Consider the following 25859-nt stretch of genomic DNA (forward strand, 5'->3'; position numbering starts at 1 on the left):
GCAGCTACATAGTATTATGTCAATTATTCAACGTTTTTGGTGCACTGAACATGCTGAAGCGTTAAGGTGATTCATCTTTTGGCCGATGTGAGGTGAAATGCTCTGGGTGTTTCGCCATTAAGAGCTTCACTGCACCGTCATTGAAGCAACGCTTGATTTTTCACTTTAGAGAAACCGTCTTATCTACTTTTTTTGTTGTTCCTGCGTAATGCGTACATGTATCCGTCTGCTGATCCTTTTTTGAACGTTTCGTATGTTTCTCTTTTTTTTTTTTTTTTTTTTGAAAATGAAATGGTTTCACTGCATGTAAGTCTTAGTCCCCAACCCTCCTATCCCCTCCCTACCACCGCAGACTGGCCCTCTCTCCCCAAAGTTGAAAACTCTGAAAATAAAAGCCATGCGGTGTGTCCAAAGATTTCCACAATTTAAGAATCTGTAAAAATGTTGCACAAGGTCTTGTTTTTTTTTTCTCGTAGATATAAAAATATATTAATCTCTAATGTAATCCTTTTCAAAGAGATCATTGTCCTCTTTGGCTAACACAGCGTTATTTAGAAAAGCAAAATGTCACTTGATTTGAACACACATTTACATCTCTCATTTCTTTTCTTCATATAACGTGAAGGTTTGCGATTTTACAGCAATGTCTCTCCCCATGTAACAGTTTAGTTTTAATCACAGGGCTGTGGATGGCTTGGGCATTGTCGTTACTATATCTAGGGAATATTTCATTTATGACATAACAAAAAGGAATCATTTGTAGCTCAATTGGCTGCGACTTGCTTGGAAGGGCCTTGAGGACTTAAAGGACTCGATATGTAGCTGTTTAGATATGCAGGGGCTGCTAAAACCGATTTGGGAAAAGCGAATTACAACGCAATTCTGGAGGTTATGAAGAGCAAGGGTGACAAATCCAAGAGGCCCCTGACCTCCATAAAGCACTCACTCTCTTTAACGCGAACATCTCAAAGAGCTGACACACAGCATTTCCCACTCACAGGCCATTTAAACCTGTTTAGAAGAAGCCCTGGAGATTATGGTTGGCCTTCATAATTGGTTTGAAAGACTTTCAGAAGAATTCCAAATGCATTCCTTCGCAATGGGTAAACTGCCCCTAGTTACACAGATAACTGCATGTGGTGGAATCGATTCTAAATTCTACCTCTAAAACTCAGAGTGGAAAGATACAAGAAGATTCTAGGTCGCCATGTTTTGCCCTCCACTGGAGGTACGTGTTTGCGTATGTGCATGCATGCGTGCGTGAGTGTCTCTGTGTTGAAATTTGTCTTTCAGTGTGCTGAGGTGATTGTGATGACCCCCTGGTAACCTCTCAATTTTGTGACTACCATTTGCATGGTTTGTTAGGTTGGACTTCAAGTAAGGTGTGTGTGTGTGTGGCGCCGTAAGGCAAGGTTGCAACCTAATTTAGAGCCAGGAATCCGTAATCAAAGTTCTAGAAAAATGCGTACATATTTGGCTATTATAACCACCTTAAATGTTGAATATATAGTTATATAATATATATATATAAGAGAACACTGTTTTTAATCATTTGTCTCTAAAAAAAATCACTGATTCAAAATGCCCAAGTGTAAAAAAGTGACTACATCCTCTGGAGCCAGACAGGAGAGTTACTGGGGCAAGATTTCGGGATAAATTGCACATATTTGATTTAACTTTTTTCTTTTTCGTTGACCAGTTCTCGTACTTTGCCTGAATTAAATTAAATCTCTGCAGACATTCTCCGTCACATTCATTAGACTGTCCCTCCTTTTGGATTTCCCCATTCCCGCCTCACACTTCTGCTAATTCAATACAGGCAAACTGTGGGAAGGACTAGCATGTTGTGTAGAGAGAAAAGAAAAAACGACTCTACTTGTGTATTTTTGTTCAAAACAACTAAATGTGTGTGTGTGTGTGTGTGTGTGTGTGTGTGTGTCGAATGTATGTTAGAGAGAGACTCAGTCCAGGCCCATGTAGAGTGAATGTACAGGGAGCTCAGTAGCTCCCCCTGCATGTTAAAGAGCAATAGTGACTAGGCCTTCCTTCAAGCCTTGTGCTGCTTGCTGGTCTTGAACGAGACCTGCAGCACGCGGTCGCCCAGGCGGTAGCCATTCAGACTGGCGATAGCCATGGCTGCCTCGTCGTAGTTGGTCATGGTGACGAAGCCAAAGCCCTTACATTTGTTGGTGGTGAAGTCACGGATGACCTTGACGTTTGTGACGGCGCCAAAAGGCCCGAAGAGCTGCCACAGGACACTTTCGTCAGCTTCCGGGGACAGGTTGTAGACGAAGATGCACCAGCCGGCTCCAGTGGGCCCGGTCAGGTTGACCCCGGCAAGACTAGTCATGCTGTCAATGGTTATGGGGGAGAATCTGGGGAGGACAGAAAGAGAGCTACCATGGGTGTCATTCTGAAGTTCGTTCATCATCATGTGTGTTTCTGCCATTTTTTGTCGTACCGGAAACACTCAATCTCCACAGCCTCCACGAGCAACTATCATATCAACTAGTCATGAGTAGGGCCAGACAGAATCTGAGGACATTTTTTTGCTATTTCTGCGAAGAATTTTGTAAAAAATCTGCGGATTTATGCGGAATGATTTTAGGAGTATCATAACCAAAACCTTAATATATGAAATAAAAGAAAGAATAGCTTTTTAACTTTTATTTATTGTTGACAATGCAAATCCAAATCCACTTATTTGGTAAACAAAGCAAGTCTCTCATATAACGTATCTGCTAAAAGACAGAAAGTATTACTGTACAAAAAGTATTGTAAATAAATCATGTGAAAATGTATTATTATTATCATTATTATTATATCATAGTAATATAAGTAAAATTAATTTAAAAACTTAATAGCTATAAATTTGCACACATTTACATGAGTAAATACATAGACTCAATAATAGACAAAAAAACTGCGAATTTCTGCGCATGCAGATTCCGTGTGGGCCTAGTCATGACCAATCAAACTAGCCAGATTACCAGTTAAAAATAGAGGCCACAGAATTCACAATGTCCAACAAAATCAAGATATTTAGCAAAACAGAAACCTAGAGAGGAATGAAGGCAAATCAACAGAAAATTGGAACAAACATAGGAGACGCAAAACGGAATCTTGAATGTCCATGCTGGTGGAAAAAAAGGACATTAAAACAACCAAAACTGAAAAAAAATAATGTTAGTTCAATACAGAAATACAAAATCATTTCAATCAAGGAATCAACCAAAAGAACAAAAAGGTTCAACAAAGCCATGCCAGAATGCCTGCTGTGATATCAGCTACGTCAATCTAGTCTACTGAAAGGATGTTTGCTCAAATCAAATTGCTAACTTAAATGCTTTAGTCAGCAGGTGGTATTCCGGGCACTTTGTTTGAGCTTATTAAGGCATGGATGCTTTTGAAAGTTGAAAGGACACCTTTTTTTTTTTTTTTTTAAGAAATTACCTCTTGACTCCGTAGCTGGCGTTTAGTAAATTGTCGAGTCTGCAATGCAAGAGGGAGAGTGACGGAGGTGAAGATATTAGTTGCAAGATCCAACAACCAGAGCAAAGCGTTTTCATGCAGCCACTTCAACCAGCAGGGGGAGCTCCTTACTGGGCAGCGCATCCTCCAATCAGCAGTGACGCAGTGCTTACAGGGCCCTCAGGCGATGGATCTGGAGTACTGCGCACATGTTTGTACTGCGATAAATGCTTCTAAATGCATCTGTGCCAAGACTGATTCACACACACTGTGTTTTATTTCTAAGCCGGTCAGTTGTTTTAAGAATTTACGCACTGCCTCAAACAGAAGCACTGTGATTTGTGGAGATCCCCCTGATGGCGTGAGTGTGCTGCAGTTTAAAGGAAAGCCGGCAGGATAGGTAGGGTGTGGTCGCGGTGTTGTGTGCATGGCTGCAGTACCTGAAGCGCTGGGTCTGGTGGTGCAGAGGGCCAGTGTAGCGGCGAGCGGCTGTCTGGTAGAGCTGGGTCAGCAGAGCCTGTCCTGTCTTCTGACTGGGGTTGTTGGCGAACTTTACGGTGATGGGCTCAGCTGCTCCTAGTGGCTTCTGACCGTTCAGGCCCTTGATGGCCTCCTCTGCTTCGTTCCGTTTGTCGAACCGAATGAAACCTACCCCGCGCGATATACCTGCTCCGGACAGAAAGCGACGCAATGTTAGCACCGTAAATCAAATTACCGCCAGGCAAATGAGTTTTATGGTTACCATTTTATAATGCTCTATGAACTTAATATTTTTTATAAATTAAAGGAGATTGAACATAATCCCATTCAGTTGTCCCAAATAAGCTCAAGAAATGTGTTGATTGAACTCATTTTAAATAAGTAGTTAGCCTCTTTAATATTTTCCAAATGATGTTTAACAGTGCAAGGACATTTTCACAGTATGTCTGATGATATTTTTTTTTCTTCTGGAAAAAGTCTTATTTGTTTTATTTCAGCTAGAAATAATTTTTTACATTTTTAATTTTTTAAAAACCATTTTAAGGTCAAATTAATTAGCCTCCTTAAGCTATATTTTTTTCGATAGTCTACAGAACAAACCATCTTTATACAATTACCCTAACTTAACCTAATTAACCTAGTTAAGCCTTTAAATGTCACTTTAAGATGTGTCTTGAAAATATCTAGTAAAATATTATTGTCATCATGACAAAAATGAAATATTAAAAATTTGTTATTACAACTATTATGTTTAGAAATGTGTTGAAAAAATTTTTCTCTCTGTTAAAGAGAAATTGGGAAAACAAATAAACCGTGGGGGTAATAATTCAGGGAGGCTAATAATTCTGACTTCAACTGTGTGTATATATATATATATATATATATATATATATATATATATATATATATATATATATATATATATATATATATATATATATATATATAAATAGTTAAAGTCAGAATTATAAGGCCCCCTGTTTTTTTTTTACTCCTTAAAGGTACATTTAAAGGCTTTACTAGGTTAATCACGTTAACTAGGCTGGTTAGGGTAATTAGGCATTATTGTATAATGATGGTTTGTTCTGTAGACTGTCAGAAAAAAAAATAGCTCAAAGGGGCTAATAATTTAGTCCCTAAAATGTTTTTAAAAATTAAAAACTGGTTTTATTGTAGCCAAAATAAAACAAATAAGACTTTCTCCAGAAGAAAAAATATAATCAGACATACTGTGAAAATTTCCCTGCTCTGTCAAATATCATTTGGGAAATATTTAAAAAAGAAGAAAATTTTTGACTTCAGACTTTAACTATATATATATATATATATATATATATATATTTATTTATATATATATATATATATATATATATATATATATATATATATATATATATATATATATATATATATATATATATATATATATATATATATATATATATAAAGATCTTAGATGCAAAAACCTCTAAATGCCGCTTGATAATTTCTTCTAAAATTAGCATTTTTCTCTAACTCTTGTGTGTAGGTTCAGAAATATCACTTTTATAGTAATGAATGAGTGTTTTCCATTGCATAAAAGTTAAATAACTGAACATAAACATGAGAGGCTGAGAAAAATGCTCATTTTAGGAAATGTTTTTAGATGGCATTTAGAGGTTTTAGCATCTGAGCTCTTCATATATAAATTGTAATATTGTATATTGTTTACTAAAAACACAAAAATATTTTTGTTACTTAAAAATAATAATAAACGATTACAGAATGAAAAAATGGTATCCATTTTGTGTAATCTAGTGTGCTAAAATTTAAAATATAGAAACAAGATTTATTAAATACATATTTTTACTAAAATCATAAAAATATTTGTGTTACTTAATAAATAAACATTAACAGAATAAAAAAATATTATTCATTTTGTGTAATCTAATGTGCTAAATAAAAAATATTGAAACAATATTTATTAAATATATAATTAAAATGAAAAATATACAAGTAATTTCTAATTCAAAATAAAATAAATAATTATATTATCTTAATGATCCTTAAACAACACTGCCAAAAATGTGCATTAAAATATAAACAGGATCAATTTCATTTCACATTAACTGTGAAGCATGTATCCTTTTTTTTCTCTTTATTTTCTGGCGTCACATCCAGAGCTTTAATTAGCTTTTTAATCCTCCCCCAGGGTGCGTACGCTGTTAGTGGAAGTGAGGTAACGTTTACCTGTGACCTGGTCTACCAGGATGCGTGAGGTGATGATCCTTCCATACTGGGAAAACAACTGCTCCATGTCTTTCTGACTCATGGTTTTGGGCAGGCCGCTCACATACAGGTTGGCATCGCGGATGGAAGCTGAGCTGGGCCTGGCGTAAGACACCTAACATAATTCACACACAGCAAAAAAAACACAAGGAGCTCCGGTTAGGGTTTCTTTTAATAGAAATATTAAGAAGCATGCATCAAGACAGCTGTGACAGTCTTAAAACTCCTGGCACTGCAAACTTTCAAGTGTAGTCGAAGCGAATGTGTCACAGCACTGCCGCGCTCAAAGCCAAGACATCCGCCCACTCTCTCTCATCCCTCCTTCCTTGAAAATTCACGTCTTTCACACGCACTTCACTCCAAACCAAACCCGCTTCCCTTATTAAATGCTCCTTCAGCTTTACTGTGCTCCTGACAGCAGAAACACGAGCCCACTCTCGCATTCACACTTCCACACCCTCTGCATTGATTTGAGATCAGCTCCCTCGGGGAGTCATGAGGAGCATTTGATATCTTGGGCTGGTATTCTAGCCGCCCATTTTATACAAGATAGCAGTGTTTGGAACCCGTTCCACTTCGAGATGCGTCATGTAATATAAAGTCCAATTAGGCAGTTGTTTCGACGTTCAAATATTCATCTCATTTTTATATTCCCATCTACAGCAACAAAAAATTCCCCAGTCAAGCCGGTATTTGAGAAGAGAACAGATTTTTGCTCATAAAATATGTATATTTATGAGTTTACTCTTGACTTTGATTGATGGAGTCAGTTTGTGCGCATGTGGTTTTTGGAGATAAAGAGATTGGCCCCCTCCTTCTCTTCTCCGTCTCTTTCTTTTGTCTTCTCTCTCAAGGGGAAACTGCTCCTCTGGCAACCGACGAACCAAGTAAACAGATTACAAGATGTCCAGCGTCCCTGACAACTCCTCCATACACAGCCTCACAAAAAAAGCCATGAATATAAAAAAGACGAAGTGACAGCAAATCAAATAAAAAGCACAATAGTGTGCAATAATGTTGTTGTACAATGTTTCTGTTCAAGAATATTACCCATACAGTGCTCAGCATAACTGAGTACACGCCATTTTGAAAATGATCCACTTAATTTCTTATTAATTATCCACTTCTCAGTGAATATAGGCAATGTATTTTTGTGCATTTAAACAAAACAAATGTATTAAACATATATTTATTAAAATAATATTTTAGTTACCAAACATACTTAGAAACTGAAAAAATAATACAATAAAATTTTAGGCAAAATACTGCAAAAAAATAAAACCTAAAAAATTTCAACAAAATTTTTACAATTTTTTGCTTCTTTTAATTTTTCCTCTTTTTTTAAATTTGTATTTAATATTTTGCTCTAATATTTTTGTAGTTTTGGACCGTTATCGTAAGTTATTTTGTTAGATAAGCTCCAGTACTGACTAATCTAATGTATATGCACAAGTCTAATATTGTATAGTTTCCTATTAAAAACATGAATTTAAAAGATAGATTTGTGAGAGGTGTATGTATATTTGCTGAGCACATATAAGTCTTGTTTATACAAGGACATGTCACCTAAATTAGTCTTGTGCTCTTTTTGTGTTTATTTCTACTGTGTAGTTTTTATTTATAACATGGATATACATTTGTTTATTAATATTGCCAAATATAGAAGTCAGAATCTTATATATACGCAACTGTATAAATATATATATATATATATATATATATATATATATATATTTTTTTTTTTTTTTTTTCTATTGTCTATCTTTTCTTGATGTAAATGTAATCATTCTTTTTCATAATATATATATATATATATATATATATATATATATATATATATATATATATATAAAAATATATATATATATATATATATATATATATATATATATATATATATATATATATATATATATATATATGTATGTATATTTTTTGTAAATATAGCCAGATTTTATCTTTTTATCCTACTGTTTTTTAACACTGTCTTTATAGATTTTATTAGCTTTTAACATGTACAACAGAAATCAAAACCAAACATACATACATAATAATAATAATTTTGCATTATAATTTTATATTGTACAAAATAATTATAATATAATAATTATAATATTTGATACAAATGTATTAATTATTTTTCATTAAAAAACATAATATATTACAATATATATTATTTTTCTAAATATAGTTTTTTTATCTTACTATGTTTTTAACACTGTCTTTCTTGATTTTAGTAGCTTTTAACATAAACAACAATAATTAAAACCAAACATAATAATAATAATAATAATAATAATAATAATAAACGAAAAATAATAATACAAAAAATGATCATTAAAAAACAAAAAGCATATAAGTAAATGCATGTACTTACACATCATATACATCATACAACAACAACAACAACAACAACAACGATATAACAATAGCAAGTGACACAGAGTCATACAGAGATAAAATTTGTATCAACTTCCTTCAAGAAACTTACAAGGGATTCCAAATTTTGAAAAACTTTTCAGGTTTTCTCTTTACTATATAAGTAAATTTTTCTAAAGCCAATTTTTTTTTTTTTTTCAAATTGCAGGCTTTCTATAATTTTGCAAAAAAATAGCTATTATAAGTTTTGCATGTAAAAAACAGAACTAGTAAAAGTGCTTGTAATAAGAAAAATAATTAGATTGCACAGTTTTGGACATTTGGGTATACCCTGTTTTAATGCTATGGATAAAAGTTTAGAAATTTCTCCCAAAAATGTTCAACCAAAGGACTATCTTACTATCTTTTACTTGCTTTTAATATGTATTGTTTATTTAGAATTTAACTTGATATTGCGCAATAAATTATAGCTTATTGACTAATACAGTGTATTTCAGCTATAACATGTTGCTAATCCATTTATAATACAATCTAATTTCTAATATAATAATCTACAATGTCACTTTTTATTGCATAATACAGTAAAACATGCAATTATATATATATATATATATATATATATATATATATATATATATATATATATATATATATATATATATATAATGTATTTATTTATTTATTTATTTATTTTTTTTAACCAGGGCTCCTTTTCAGAGCTTATTTACTATTTAATGTTTTCTCTCTATAACCTTTATCTTCAATGGTTGGTTTTAGAACAAAGCGTTTGATTTAAATTTTAAACACATGGGTGGGTATATTTTAATCTGTGACCTTTATGTATAAAGTTTTAGCCAAAAAAGTTAACCAAGCAAACTGTTTTTTATTTATTTATTTTATTTTTTTTTATCATATCCAGGATTCCATTTTAATGTGCTCCAAGCCATTGCATGGCTCTTAATCTTGTTGGTGCATGTTTCGCCATCAGACCTTGGCATAATGATGTGTTTTTCCACCATATGCGTGTTTGCGTCTTGCAGGCCAGTATGACTAAGCAGCGGTATTATTGAGGTAGGGGTGTAATTGTGCAGCGTGTGGGTGACTGAGTGAGTGTACAGCAGAGACTGGAGCAGGGGGATGTATTGGAGGGATAGAATGCTGCCCCATAATTAACCCTCTCTCTGTCTCTCCCACAGTACAGATGGTGCCTGCAGCCCATATGGCCCCTAATCCTGTCATTGGCATTCGGCTCCCTCCTAGCCTTTGCTCCTGCGCCCCCACTCCCTCCCTCCCATCCTTGCTTTCGACTCTCTACCTTTCTAACAATACCATATTGACATGGAAAATGTGACATTTGCCCAGCTTAAGGATTCAAGGGTAGTGGGCACACGGAAGCTGAATGTCAGATAACAGCAACAAAGCTTGGTGAATGCACTGAACAAACAAGGTGATTGGGACAATGGTTGTTTAAATAACTATGCCAATAACATTCGCTTACAGTTGTTATTCGCCAAAGACCGTAGGTGTCTTAGGAATCCATATTGCTTGTATATGAGCGAGTGCAAACACAAATCTAGAAAAACTGGTGATCCCGTTCTAGGATTTGTCATGATCTTTGATGTGCGGTGATCAGGTGGAGGATAAAATCCGACTGTTTAATCTCTCTTTTACAGAAGCCCAAGCAGACCTTTCCCCACCCTGAAGCCCATCAGAATTGGGGACAAAGAAGGCCCTAATTAGCCAAGATTGGAGGCAGATGGGGCTCTCTGCGCTGACCTCCAAGCTTCACATTGCCTCTCCCTAATTACATTTCCATCACAATCACCTCAGCATACAACCCGTTGCTTTCTGACCTCCACTTTCTGCTTTCTTTTGCTGCTTTTGTCTCCACCGCTGAGATTCCTCCCCTTCTCCACCCTCTTCTCCTCCCCTCCTGCTGTCATGTCTGTCTTGGGCTCTGCTTTATTCCCTACTTCCTCTCCATCGAGTGATTGAAGATCTCTTACCTTGATTGTTTTGGTCTGCAGTTTGAGACCGTTGAGCGTGTTGATAGCCTTGTCGGCGTCGTTGGGATCCACATAGTTTACAAAGCCATATCCCAAGCTCTGGCCTGCGAAAACATTGAGAATGTGCTCAATAATGTAGATTTAATTCAAATATGCTCAACGCAATCTAAACTTGGGTTACCTGTGATCTTGTCTCTGACCAATTTGCAGGACTCGATTTCCCCGATGCTGCCAAAGAGGCTCTTGAACTCTTCCTGGGTCATGTTCTGAGGCAGGTAGTTGACGATCAGGTTAGTTTTGCTGTCATCTGTGGCGCCGTTAGTGCTAATGACAGGGCCGTTAGGCAGGCTGGTTCCGCTCGGACCATTGGACACCTGAGTTTCCATGGTGCTAATTATCTGCAGGTGGAAAATATAACAGGTTGGGTGAGGAACCATAATTTGAGGGGTGTAATGCTTGGCATTCTCGCTGAGAGGTTAAAAATCAATGCGTCTGAGAGGGATAGGGCCTGAGGAGGACAATATCCCACCCTTCCTCCTCCTCTGACCTCCCTCACTTCAGCTCTCTCCATCAGCCCCTGGCCCTGCAGATGTCACAGTCCTTTCACTCATTCCCAACCCCCCCTTTACGCTGTCCAGGGTCAAACTGTGTTACGTCACTCGCCGCTGATGACAAAGGGAGGACGAAAAAGCATAGCTAGCATAACTAAACCTTGTTTATGTGAAAAGTGTGTGCGTTTGTGTCTGGGTTTTCGGTTCATCCGTGTTGCTGTGGAGCACAGCGTGATGCTTAATTTGGCCTACAGGGGATTTTCAAAGAACAGATGTATGCAGGTTGTAGATGCTACTTTCAGTTTTTAACGGTCGCTTTCTGTCACAATGCACAAGTTCTCAGAGCAAGCACTCTGCATCGTACCAGAAGGGATTTGCCAATTTTATCTATGTTGATTTATTTTTTTCGATGTTTTCCCAGGGCTGGTAACTATCCAGAATGTACAAATTGGCATGTGTAGTAATATATGTTCACATATTAGTCATCTTTAGCTGACTGAAAGCACTCTTTCCCCAGAACGGCCCCTAGGGTGGAACAGGGTGTCTCACCGACTTAATTAACAATGCATTCATGATCTTTCTGTTGGATCCCCACAATCAACAGGCAGAATCATATACGCCACAAGTGTCCCTACTAGTTTTTGGTGATTAAAATGATTTCTAGGAATTCATGCAGCAATGCAATTGGAGATAGCAGAATTGTCTGATATCTAATCAAACTGAACAATCAGTAGCTCAAACAGGTAGATCTGCACTAGTGTGGGTAGGCTGTTCTTTTGTTCTCCCTTCACTATCGCCTCTTGCTCTCATCTCGCTGTAACGCTGTGTCTCTTCAGTGGAATGATTTATTCTTGCCTTGAGCCTTACCTCTAACCAGGTTGCCCAGGTAACAGCAGTCTGACGACTCTTGCTATTGGCTTGCTTCTTGACTTTTAGCAAGCCTCACATGTATGTGCGCACGTTGTATGAGTGCATGTTAGCTTTTTTTTAATAAAATAAGCTTTCGGGGCAACCGGAATTTATATCTCAGGCAAATTGACACTGACAAGGAGAAAGCTCAGAGAGGCAAGTTATTAAAGCAGTACAAACATGGATCTGACATTTCACTGTCACCCAAGCAAAAGGGTGTTTGTTTGATCAATCAAATGGCCATGGCACCATTTGCTTTTTCCGTTGGCAGTAGCCCTAATATATCCTGGGATATATCTCAAGTTCAGAATTTCAACCTCAAACAGCAGAGCTGTTGACACACAGAGAGCGAGTCTTGACACAAAGTGACAAGATCGTGGCGAATGTGATTCGTGAACTGAAGTAAACCTCCCCATGGCAAGTCAGCCATCCACAGCGACGAATGTAGTGAGTTACACAACACACAGGCTCTTCGGCCACACAGACTGACACGTACACTATCTTACAGCCCAGATACTGGCGCCAGCACAGCAGAGGTAGAGGTGGAAGAGCACTTCATCCCAAAATACATAACTCGCCGAGACAGGCGAGAGACTGCTTATAGTGCTGGAGTTCCTTCTACTGAGCCTGAATTATCGCTATTAAAAATAGGACTTACGAAACAAGAAACGTGGCCACTGAGCGGGCTTTGACGTTCCTGCCCCAGCCTGTACTTTGCTATTTTTGAGCGACTTCTCCCTCAATATTTAATGCAGTGCATCAGCATCGCCTACACAAGGACCCAGACTCGCACGCAAACAACTCATAAGCAAAACCTATTACCTTCCCACCAGCGCGCTGATAAAGATAAATGACTGCACCGATTCCTTTTAGTGAGTCTGTAATTAGAGTCGGCTGAAATTACCATCAAGCCTTGTCAGAGGGAGGAGAAAATTTAAGTTCACTTTTTTAGAAAAATGTTCTGTTGAATGACACAAATGGAAGAAAAACCAGCTGCTACATAAAAATGAATTTAGAACAATGCACTTATCGTAAATTAACATACAATTTCACTATTTGTAATCATAAACATGTCAGCAAAAGCTCATTTAAAATGTATTAATTCATTTCATTTTCAGCTTAGTCCCTTTATTAATCAGCGGTCACCACAGTGAAATGAACCGCCAACTTATCCAGCATATGTTTTACGAAGCGGATGCTCTTCCAGTCAAACCCAACACTGGGAAACACCCATGCACACTTACATTCACACACATACACTAGGGCCAATTTAGTTTATTCAATTTCAATTCAATTTAAACTCCACACAGAAATGCCAACTGACCCAGCCAGAGCTCGAACCAGCGACCTTCTTGCTGTAAGGTGATCGCGCTACCCTACCCACAACGCCACCGTGATTCCCCCTAATTTAAAATAATAATAATAAAATAAGCAGAGGCCTGAAAGCAGCATGAGATAAAGTAATTTGACTGTGAGGACGCTCACGTCACTTCCTTAATGCCCCTGTGCAGGCAGCGAGGAAGCCATTTTCTTAAAATAAACACATCTTGCTGAAGATCCGCTGAGGTAAACACATAAAGCATATGGCTGATCTAATCTGTAGCTCTACGCAACATGTCAACATTAATTTTGAGACTGCGAGGATAGCGCTTCCCAGCATGATCCATTATTGGCTGTGGGAAATGAATGGGTGTTCGTGACATTTCTGACGCCTAATGCAGATCTTAATTTTATCATTCGTAATTCATAAATGTACATGTCTGGACGGGCCTCCTGACTGAAATGTGAATGCCGGCTTGTCAATAGGCCGTTTCGGTAACAGATTACAGGATTATCTTAAACAAAAGGCATTAGCCACACTCTCACTGCAGCTTAAGGGATCACAGTGGCAGCTGTAAAACAACAGGACACAAGTCAAAACTGAACGGATAAACCCTTCTTTTTTGTTGGCTTATTTTTTTTTTAATTGGTGAATTTGGCTAATTTCGGTCGTGCAAATAAATATAAGATCATTGATTTATCACGCGAATAAATATTTATGTATTCTCAAAAGGAAAGCGTTACTTTATGTATATATTTATATATGTATAAAAAATCACGTGATTATATTTTTAATCATGAACGCCATCAAACGGAGAGAAATGGCTCAAGTAGTTGCTATTCCGCTATTCCTCTTTGGTCGCTCTCCAGAGTGCTGAATTCGGGAGTGGCTCACCATGAACGACTACATTCAAAATATCCTTGGCGCCGCGGGCATATTTATTTCTTTTCAAGTGGACATTAAGCTCTTGATGTCGTCTTTACAAATAAACACGTTTGCGAATCGTTTAAAATCGTTATCCTCTCGTCCTTTGATTGGAGTGCGCGTGTGCTTGTTGGGCATTCACAAATCCGAGCTGCTTTTTGCTGAATAAACGTATTGACACTAGCGAACAAAAGAGCCACCCGTTCCTCCTCTACAGAGACCATGGCAGCACTATGAATATTAATGTAAACAGTAGCGCTTTGTGTTGAGGCCAGAGGCTGCGGGACTCTCCGGGAACAATGAACATTGCAACTGCCTTCACTCTTATTTCGCAAGACTATTTAATAATAATAATAATAATAAAAATAATGATAATTATAATAATAGTAATAGCCTAATTAATAAAAACGTAAAAATATATTGCATATATTTTAATTACAATGTCATCAAATAATGTCATCTTTCATTTGTATGTAAAATATTATAATATTATTCTATAATTAACTGATTATTGTTAAATCAATAGTCTTTAAATCATTGTAATTTGCATTGTTTTGTTTTATGACCTGTAATAATTAATGATATTTTGAATAAAGGGAAAAAACAAGGCCTTGTGATCTTATAGCGTGCGCGCCCGGGCTAGTCAGCATACAAATATTGTTGAACATTGGTTTTAAATAACGCCGCCTTTTTCTTTGACTGACATGCCTTTAAATTGCGATTGATGAGCTCGTGCGTTTAGGCGGTTGTGTTGTGTTGTGTATAGTTGTGATGTGCTTGTCCTTGAATTGTGTATACGCGCCTGGAGAAGGTTATCTGACTCAACGGTTTTATGTGCTTGGCACTGCGGTAGAGACTCGTGCTCACGGAGGACTGCGGAACAACATGCCGAAGGGCCCGTCATTCATTCATTTATTCATTCATTCATTCATTCATCACACCGTCTATTAAGGATTAAAATGAAAGGCAAGCGCCTCGTTTTGTCTCGGCTTTTGTCTGAGGTCACTATAAAATAACACCGGCTGTCCTTAGACGAATATATAGCCTATATATTCCACTTATTATTTTCAAGACCATAGGCCTTTAAATAAAATAAAATGTAAATGAATAATGTGTATTTTTACTTCTTAAAAAGCTTTAAAATAATGAAATCAAACATTATTTTATTGAAGATATAATTCCCTGAATCTCTGAAAACGTATCTCTGAAAAGAAACAAAGGCGATTACTCTTACTACACGCTTCATTTATATCAGGCCTGGACATTTAAACGTCATTAATTAATCTTAATATTTTAGACAATCTTTTTTGGGTGGTTTCAAACACCTGCTCGTGTTAAAATGAGCAGTTTTGTTATTGTTTTCACGCGGATTATCTACGTGAAGATGGTGGTTCTGAGCGCGTGCCATCGCTGTCTTCTTTTCGACAAGACACGCCCAAAACGCTTTCCCTCAAGGCCTTTGTATTCCCCTCATATCGCTTATTTACACTCTCGTTGTCCACAAAATGTCTACTCGCGAAGAAATAGATGACATTTATCCATTTGCATACGTGGCATTTAGCCTTTTCCTCTCTCGCGATCTCTCACGAAGCATAATCGCAAGGATTTTTATTCTGCCTGCTTCAATTCAAACCAATGGATGCACAATATCTCCCCTCCCCCTCTGAGTGACTCGACCCTTTTCTTTGCCTTTCCTCTCGATGGGCTCTCAGCCTCCGAGGCATCGTGTTTTGTCTCTGAGTTTCAGTCTGGAGCATCCTTTTTTGAGCCAGGCACGCATGTGCCCTTTTACGCCCCTCTGCCTCCGCCGCACCTCCGCTATTTGAGAGGAATTCCTCAGCGCTCTTTGTTAATAACGGCTAATTATCGCTAATTAACGGATGTAGTAATAAATGTATGTTGCGTATTACGGTTTATGACGAATGGTTCGCACGGCAGGAGAAAGCAATGTTTTGATTTTCCTCCGAAAATGAAGCCAGCTCGGGTGTAGCGATGCTCTCGCGCATGCCTGTATCATATGACTTATACACTGGGCTAATCGTTAATCTTGTTTACTGAATCCGCGATTAGACGTGCCAGTATGCGTTTTGACCACATTTCTAAATTAGCTTGGATTTAGCCAGCCTGTATTTTCACATGTAATATTTGCTGCCTCTATTTGAATGTTTTTCACGCACTGTAATTGATGCTGAGAGGCTGCTCGAATCGATTTTAGTGTTTCATATTGGTCAGAGCAAAAGAAAGAAAGGTTATACGTACAGTAACCATTCTTGACGTACAAAGATGATAGTGATCTAGGTCCTTCGATTTGCAGGTCTTCAGGCTGGATTGCAGATATTATTACGCCGTGGCTTGGAATGGAGAAATGCAAATGTCAGTTTCCAAAGGAAAAGAAAAAAAAAGAAAAAGGAAAAAGGACAGTCTTCGCCAGGAAATCTCAGCCCGTGCGATTGTAGGTTTTCCTCAGCAGTGTGAAAATGAGGATAAGGGGGTTTTCTTCAGGATGATGATGAGAGAGAGATTTCTCTCCGTGTGGCGTGGGCGATGGTTCAGAAAAAAAGAAAAGCAGTGATCCCCAGTAGGGTGTGTCCAGGGGAGGGTGTTGTGGTTCTGCTGTTGTGTGTGTATTTCCCAGCTCCTCGCAGGCTCCTTCTGTGCCTCTGCTGCAATGTTCTTCTTTTATGTGTCCTTCTGGCTGGCAGAGCTTGCTGCTGATTGGCTAATTGTGCAGGGAGGGTACTACATGGCAGCCATTGCAAAGCGCTGCTCTCCCATTATCCCCTTCAGGAGAGATCACCGAGAACCCCCCATCCCTCCAGCCCCCACCATCTCTCCACTCTTCCTTTTGCCCTCCCTTTCTTCCTGCCCCCCCCAAACACACATGCAGAGCTGAGTGAATAGAGCTCCACCTGCACTCCGAACAGATGGGTGCAGAAAAAGACAGGAGCCATGCTTTCTCCTTGCCCCTCGTTCTCTCTCTCCCTCATCCCCTTACTTAAATTTTGTCCTTTCTTGATTTCACATTATTTGTCTTTGTAGATCATTTCTAAGAATGCAGTCCACGATTAAGTCCTCCATTTGTGTGGATGCAGAGCGGCTGTAACTGTGTGAAGGTCATCTCTGGACAAAACAACCTCGACATAACCGTTTCTATATTACCATGTGTTGAATGTGCGCATTACATAATCGACAAAGGCCAACGCTTTAAAATGACAACTATCTGCTCAGCTATTACACGAGGTGTGGTTATCAAGCCGGTTCGATGATACTTGACTGGTAAGATGTGAACATGAATGCACCCATCTCCTTATTGTTCCCGGTTGGTGCTGATATTAAACATCGACACAGTGATTGCAGCGGTTGTTATCTCAAGCTCCCTTCCCCCATTTCTAGTCTCAGGGAGTGGGTAGAGCTCACCGAGACAGGCTGTTTGGTCTCATCTATAATGCATCTCCTGCCCCAGGACTTGATGTGTGACAAATGACCTATTTCTGCACAGACCCCCACAGGGCCTTGACCTGAGGGAGCGCGCTCTGTATATCTTTGTTGTGCGGATGTTGGTAGGTGCGAGTCTCCATAAGTTGGAAGAGATGCATGTAGGCTTATGGAAATGCATGAGGCGTGAGGGGGTTGTTGTTCCCAGCGGAGGATGTGTTTATTTCAGTCTGTTTATGGAGACCTCACCTACATCTGCACCGGCCTTGGGTGACCTTGTGGAAACGGTTGTGTGGCGCTCGTCTTCAACACAACTTCTCTTGATTATGCAGATTGTAGACAGTCACCGCGCAGGTATCAGGCATCAGGAGTCAGCGAGGTACCGAGTGGGTGGTATTGTCGTTGGCGGGCAAATGTGCTGTAATGCAGATCAGAAAAACAGCATTTTCTCGTGTCTGTGCATAATACACACAATTATATATATTTTGCTTGAGGAGTTCTTGGGAAACCATCAGAGATGGGCGAGTGGGCAGAGGCGTTCAAACTCGTTAACCTTTGGGTAATCCGGAGAGCTCCAATGGTTGCGCATTTCTGGCCAAGTGTTCTCTGGTAATCTTGACACATCCTGCCCCTCTGTCCTCTCCTCCCTTTAGTGGTCACTTTCACTTTCAGTTCTTGCTCTCGGTTCTCGTCCCGCGTCTCTACCCCAGTCAGATTCTGAGTGTGGGCCCTGTCTGATATTTTACATAATTGCCTTACATAAGTGGCCAGCTCAGCTCAGAGCTTGGATGATATTAGTGGCGATGAATATTGCATGAGGAAGGCACTCGTTAAGCGTTAATAAGAGGATGGAGATGGGTCCCGCTGTCAGTCTGTCTTAACCCCGCCCACTCTGCTCTGTCAACTCGCCACGTTTCTTAGACCCAGCCGAGGGCGCCATTATAGGTGCGGGTGTTGTTTTCTGCTTTGTGAGCCGAATAAAGGCAGCACTTGTGGCACAAAGAACCCAGGTCTGTTAGCTGCCCACAGTTCCGCACGCACCCCGTTCACACTTAACATGAATAAACTTAATTGCAGAGGCTCATTAGGGGGTCTCCGCTGGTAGCGGGGCAGCTGAATCCAGCCCGTGGGTAAGAGGGCATCTGAAGCACCTATTCACCGCCCCGACGCAGAGGATCAAGCATGCCAGTTGCTTGAAGCTCTTTCGGTAATTTCGCTGATAATTTTTAATGTTCAGGAGCCCCTCCAGAAGAGCCCATTAAGAGACTGTCACTTTTGTCCCCAGTGGCATTACAGCGTAAGAGTCTCTCTTGTGCTCTTTCAATGATCATTGATTTTAGACACTTTTTATGGCCTTCCAAACGCTGTGGGGATGACTGGTGGATGAAACTAAGCAATATACTCTTGTTTTTTTATCCAATATCTCAAAAGTGTCTGTTTTACATGTGCAAATTGTAAATTTACATTTATGAGTGGAAAGCATGTTATGATCACGCTGAATCTGCTTAGCACCGGCGCAGGAGATATGATTGTGTGAAACAGATGTGTTCCATTGCTACAGCTAGTGTTATCCCTTCTTATTATGGTCTGAGGTAACGGATTAGGATGGCTCAAATGACTGCGCTAAAGACGATTTTTTCCAGGATTTGTATTTTCAATTGGCAGTGTTTTAAAATGGCTTAATTTGGATAAAGCTTGTAATGTTATTTCATACATCAAAATGTGCTCAGTAGGATGTATACAACTAAATATGTTTACTCGTAAACATCACTCTATACATCATCACTTGCAGTCAGTATATGGTTTTAGAGTTCATAACATAAATGAGTACACCAGCTTTTTAAAAATTGATATTTTTATAAATTTCACTATACATATGGTTCTTTGAAACAAAAAAGTTTTAATAAACAGTTTTATTTATTAAAATAAGATTTTGGTCACCCAAGGTCTTTAGGAATAGAAAGATAATGCATTTAAATTCAAATTAGTGAATTCAAAATGGACCCTTTTGACAAGTCTGTTATGATACGTTTAACGGTCATCAGCATCTTAAATCCTTGGAGGTTTTTAATGCTTAAATTTAAAAAAAAAACTTATGAACATTTATATGTATTTACATATGCATTATATCATCTTTGCTTCACATTACAAAAAGTGAATTACCACCCTTGTGCGAGTCGTTTCTAATACAGCGTCTATGGGATAGGACAGTAAATTTGACGTTGTTCTCTCCTCTGGCTGCCGTCATCAGTCTTGCACAATTTTTTTTTCCTTTTTCTGAAAGTCTTTATGACATCATCATTGAGTTTATCCTTTATTATTTGAGCAAATAAGGTTGTAAAAAAATTATTTGTTGTTTTCTCCCATTCACTGCACTCATAGTTTTCCCAACTATGACGACTTCCGCTAGAAACCCGGACATGTGAAAAGGGTCTATAAGGTGGCATGGCACCTCAGTGGTTAGCACTATTGTATCAAAGCAAGAAGGTCACTTGTTCGAGTCCTGGCTGGACCAGGAGGCATTTCTGTGTGGAGTTTGCATGTTCACCCAGTGTTCCCGTGGGTTTCCTCCGGGTGCTCCGTTTCCTCCTACAGTCCAAAGACATGTGCTATAGGTGAATTTGATTAAATAAATTGTCCGTAGTATATGAGTGTGTGTGAATGAGTGTTAATGGGTTTTTCCCAGTACAGTGTTGTGGCTGGCAGGGCATTTACTACATAAAACATATGCTGGAATAGTTTGCGGTTCATTCCATTGTAGCAACTTCTGAAATAGAGAAAAATGTACAACAAAATACAACATTTCAACTAAGTATTTTTCCCTAACACATTCATTTAGGTGTTTTAACTTTTGCACCATGATCTAATCATGATCTTTGCATGAAGCTAGTATGTAATGTATATTAGGGCTGCACAATATTGGAAAAATATGATATTGCGATATATTTTTTCTTCTTCGATTAAATATTGCAGTATGAATATAATTTCACCATTAGATTTGTACAGCCATTTGGAAAGATTGCATTTATTTAGATAGATTAGGATCAAATCTTAAATTACAAGCTTATGTAAACACAACAGAGCAAAGATAAAAGTGAAATAAACAGTGCTTGATGGTTTCTAACAGGAGTTCAACGGCATTCAGGTACAGAAATTTAACAAACTAAAAATTACATCGAAAATAATTAATTTAACAATGTTTTTATTTTTTTATTTTTAATACATAATCTAATCCTGTGATGTGACTATTTAGGGCACACACATTGCGATATCGATGCTCAAACGATATTTTGTGCAGTCCTAATGTATATATTATTGTATAGAGTCATATTGAGAAAATTAGTTTAAAAGAGAGTTTATGAGGTGTGTACTTGTAACCCACCAGTCCTACTCCACCAAACCCAGTGCGAGCTGAAAGCACCTTTAGAAGAGGAGTGAGGTTTACCTGCATAGCACTTCACTAGCTGGCCTCCCTTACACTCACCCTCTTAAAACTTACTCCCATCCTGGACGAGCCCCTACGTGTAACTCATCTGTTCTACTGCACCCAACCCGTGCTGAGCTGGGATCTAACTGGCAACTCGTTATATGGGAGTCAGTTGCTCTAACAAGGAAGCTAAAGACCATGACCTCTAGGGATTTTAGGTAGAGCACCTTTAGAGGTCAGAGAGGTGAGATTTACCTGCACAGCACTTTACTAGCTGGCTTTCATTACACTCACCCCCTAAACCTTACTCCCATCCCGGACGAGCCCCCACATGTGACTTACCGGTCCTACTGCACCCAACCCATGCTGAGCTTGGATTGAACTAGCAATTCTTTGTATGGCAGTCAGTTGCTCTAACCAAGAGGCTAAAAGACCATGGTCTCTAGCATTTGCCGTTAGAGCTTTAGAGGTCAGAGGAGTGAGATTTACCTGCATAGCACTTTACTAACTAGCCTCCGTTACATACTCATTTATGCTGGCCACTATATATTAAGTGCAGTAATGGTTTTAATTTAATTTATGTTACATTATTGGATTTTATGGTACTAAACTACATTTATGTGGTAGTTAACCATTTATTTATTGTGCAATGCAATAATGTATGATTATATGCTAACTACTTTTTAAATGTTAAATCTTTCATATTAAAGATATTCTCAGTGGCTCTGGTGTATTTCTCACAACACTATTTACAATTTCATGAATTATTTACAGACCTCTGTATGTTGTAGGTTCAGTTCCAATATGTACTGCAATATTGTCTACAGTTGTGCACAGCTCTACCAAAAGAAAGGCTATGTTTGTTGTAAATAGAGTGTATTTAGTCTTTTGCACACTACTGTGAATACTGTAAATTAGAATTGTAAAGAGCAAATGCAGTAAAAATGTAAAACATCCAAATTCAGTGTCTTGTACTCAGATACCTCACAAAATGCAGTGATGTCTACTTTTACTGTAGTTTTCAAAAGGCTGTGCAAATAGTATCTAGTGCTATCTTGAGCATTTTCAGGAAGTGTCACCAAAATCTGACTTTATTGCATTGGAAAAAATGTACAGAGTAAACCATCAAAATGAAAACATGACAAAGTCATTTGACTATCTTGTTCAATAAACAATGGTGTCAGGACTTTTCATTTTGAGGACACTGACACTTTCACTGACATGAATACTTTCTTTTGAGGAATGAGCTATCCATTTTGAGCAAGTGGCACGCTTTTGCAGGTTATCAACTAGGTTTTGCAGTTTGTACTAATTGTGTTGAGAAATGCATTAACTGTTGTCCAAATGTAAATAGTGTTGTGAGAAGTGCACAAAAGCAACTGAGAAAAACTGTAAAACCCAATTCTAATTCTACCCCATAGCACTCCCCCTTATCCCTATCTCTCGTCTTAGATAGATAGATAGATAGATAGATAGATAGATAGATAGATAGATAGATAGATAGATAGATAGATAGATAGATAGATAGATAGATAGATAGATGGATGGATGGACGGACGGACGGACGGACGGACGGACGGACGGACGGACGGACGGACGGACGGATAGATTGATAGATAGACGGATAGATAGACAAAATGATAGCATAATAGATAGATAGATAGATAGATAGATAGATAGATAGATAGATAGATAGATAGATAGATAGATAGATAGATAGATAGATAGATAGATAGATAGATACTGCACTAAAATCATTTTAAAACAATTCTATTTCATTTCAGTGTCATCAGTATCATAAGCACTCTAGACTACTCTTGAATATTCTTAAATTTATTTCAGTGCTTCTTAATAGTAACTCCTAAGTTTTGCGCATGATTTGGACCTCCACTCACGTACTGAATGCACGAGAACAGGATGTAAGAACATATAATGAAGAGGAATCTCATTAGGCAGCTATGCCGAGCGTGACAGCTCATATAATCATAGTCAATACACTGTTTGGCATTTGTTATGACAGTATTTTATAAAGGGTCCTGACTCATAGAATGCTGTTATGGTGAGTTTGTTATGGTGCCACAATATGTGCAAGCTGTAAATCACACTAGTCAAAGTGCATCTAAAATATATACAGTGGGATCCAAAAGTATGAAATCACGTGAAGATCTGAGAAATCTGAATGTTATGATAAGAAACATTTCACATTCTGCGCATCAGATGATCTTCTTCCACTAAAGCTTAAGATGCTCTTTGGATCAAAAGATGCTGCAGAATATGATCACACATGATTCATACAGCTTGAGTCTTGCTGTTGTCGCAAAGCAAAAATTACAGTTACTAAAAATAAAACACATTTCTGAAAGTGTTTATTTTAACACACAGTTGATTTTCATGAATGCCAATTAAATCATTCTGAATTCCTCTACTTTTATGATTATATTTTAGTAGAATATTGAAATATGGAATAAAAACAAAACAAAAACTAACCCTGAAAACATAAAACCACATTACTTGAAATAAGTTTTAACTAAAATCAAATCAGATATTTTAACAGCTTTGTTAAATTTTTTTTAATTTTCATTACATTTGAATGGATGCTTTAAAAATAAAATAAAACAAGCAAAAACTATTCCTTCAAAAAAGATTACAAAATAAACAAAAATAGAAAAAAAATGTGGAAAAAAAATATATATTAAATATATTATCTATACACTCACCGGTCACTTTATTAGGTACACCTTACTAGTACTGGGTTGGACCCCCTTTTTCCTTTAGAACTTCCTTAATCCTTCGTGGCATAGATTCAACAAGCTACTGGAAATATTTCTCTGAGATTTTGGTCCATATTGACATAACAGCATCACGCAGTTCCATTATGCAATTCTCCTGTTCCACCACATCTTAGGTGCTCTATTGGATAGAGATCTGGTGACTGTGGAGGCCATTTGAGTACAATGAACTCATTGTCATGTTCAAGAAACCAGTCTGAGATGATTCACGCTTAATGACATGGCACGTTATCCTGCTAGAAGTAAACGTCAGAAGATGGGTACACTGTGGTCATAGGCGAAGGGTGAACAAACTTCAGGGTAAGGCTAATATAAACGCGCTGCCCTTTAATTCATTTAAAAATATTTGCAACTGACCAAGAAGAGGTTTTAACAAAAGCACCACCTATCAACAAAGGTCTATTATTTTCAGCACGCACATTAAATTATTTTACTAAGCTACTGATCTACACTACCAGTCAAAAGTTTGGGGTCGGTTTATTATTTTTTTATTATTAATTTTATAGAAAAAAATATATATATATTTAAATTATTCTGTTCATCAAGGCGGCATTTATTAAATCCTAAAAATTTGTTAAATACTTGTTTATAAATATTTATTTATTACTTACTGTATGCAGTTTTAAATTAAATTATTACACCTTCTTGCTTTTATTACTATTACTATTAATAATGATAATAATAATAATAATAATAACAACAACAATAATTAATATTAGAGTGATTTTTGAAGGATTGTGTGACTCTGACGACCAAAGTAATAAAGCTGAAAATTCATCATTAAAATCACTGTAATGATTGATTAAATTAAATAATAAATAACTTTTAAACAGTTATTTTATAGTGCAATAATATTTCACAATTTTTTAATTTGTACTGTATTTTAAATTAAATAAATGCAGCTTTGGTGATCAGCAAAAGCTTATTTAAAAACATTTAAAAATTATACTGACCCAAACTTTTTCCCGGTAGTGTATATAATAATAATATCAATTATATTATATTTTATTATATTATATTATATTATATTATATTATATTATATTATATTATATTATATTATATTATATTATATTATATTATATTATATTATATTACAGATTAATGGTAGCATTTGGCTCACAAACAAAAATTTGTTTTGTCATGGCAGTCAATATATATATTAACCACTGCCCTACCTTATGCAGCAAAATCCTCCTTTTAGACCTGGCATTAAGTGTTGATGTTGTCTTTGTTGTTAAATTGCAAAAAATGTGTCAAGAATCCGAAATCATTCTCTTTTTCATGAGGCTAATCGAAAACTAAACTTGTAATTCAGCAATAAATATTTGACCTTTAAAATGTAAAACTCCAAACGATTGCCTAAACAAGATTACTACACTAGAGGCTAGACAACACTACAATGAAACTACCAATTTCATTTAATGCTGAAAACTAGTCAAACCAGTGTAATATATTACTATACCTCCCTCGTAATACTCATTTATAATTTTATTACTTTTGTCCTTGACCAGCCAATCAGAATAGTCCGCTGACCAGCAGTTTTGGTTTGGTTTTCAGAGCAGCTGCGATCTCCAGTAATAAATAGCGCTCATCAGTGCAACGTGCGGGGCCGGAGAGTTCCATTTTTGTGCGGAGGGGGACTTTAAATTTGATTGACAAACTTGCAATAGCTAGAGTGTTCTGTTAATCATCAACATTAAATTACATTCATATTACACCTCAACACCCGTTACATGTTTTCAATGCAGTTTTTTCTTTGCTGCTATCTCCATGGTCTCTGGCTAGGGGAGGGTAAGCCTTCTCCAGCCTTACATACGCTCTGCCTATGACTGTGGTCATAAAGGGATGTACATGAAACAGAAACAGAAACAGTACTCAGGTAAGCTGTGACATTGAC

General features: G+C 37.4%; 1 protein-coding gene and 2 long non-coding RNA genes across 15 annotated transcripts in view; 2 read left to right on the forward strand and 1 right to left on the reverse strand.

Annotated features, from left to right (window-relative positions):
- The window catches only part of LOC103910324 (uncharacterized), a 42254-nt gene that overhangs the window by 4300 nt on the left and 12095 nt on the right, over nucleotides 1-25859 (forward strand). The window contains exon 2 of one of the 6 annotated variants that reach the window (XR_015481172.1): nucleotides 6143-6319. The exons of the other annotated variants lie outside the window; for them this stretch is intronic. This is a non-coding gene — a long non-coding RNA (uncharacterized LOC103910324). Of the gene's footprint in view, nucleotides 1-6142; nucleotides 6320-25859 lie in introns of those variants that run through there. 6 annotated transcript variants of the gene reach the window in all.
- elavl3 (ELAV like neuron-specific RNA binding protein 3) lies at nucleotides 257-16963 on the reverse strand. 8 transcript variants are annotated; one of them, XM_087242098.1, is made up of 7 exons: nucleotides 16569-16963; nucleotides 10786-11002; nucleotides 10605-10708; nucleotides 6181-6334; nucleotides 3912-4137; nucleotides 3454-3492; nucleotides 257-2375 (listed from the first exon to the last, which is right to left on the reverse strand). In XM_087242098.1, exons 1-7 carry the CDS (start codon nucleotides 16575-16577, stop codon nucleotides 2048-2050), a joined length of 1077 nt encoding a protein of 358 aa, XP_087098224.1. In that variant the 5' UTR covers nucleotides 16578-16963; the 3' UTR covers nucleotides 257-2047.
- LOC147846019 (uncharacterized) lies at nucleotides 9795-10894 on the forward strand. Its single transcript, XR_015481173.1, has 2 exons — nucleotides 9795-10045; nucleotides 10272-10894. It is a non-coding gene; the product is annotated as an uncharacterized LOC147846019 (long non-coding RNA).

Source organism: Danio rerio, chromosome 3 (assembly GCF_052040795.2).
Source record: "Danio rerio strain M-AB ecotype USA chromosome 3, GRCz13ab, whole genome shotgun sequence".
Classification (NCBI taxonomy): Eukaryota; Metazoa; Chordata; class Actinopteri; order Cypriniformes; family Danionidae; genus Danio; species Danio rerio.

Coding starts and splice junctions, on each gene's coding strand:
- elavl3 (XM_087242095.1), bottom strand. Junction 4,141..6,180: donor CCTGGTAGACCAGGTCACAG/GTAAACGTTACC, acceptor TTCTGTCCGGAG/CAGGTATATCGCGCGGGGTA. Junction 3,493..3,911: donor CACCAGACCCAGCGCTTCAG/GTACTGCAGCCA, acceptor CTTGCATTGCAG/ACTCGACAATTTACTAAACG.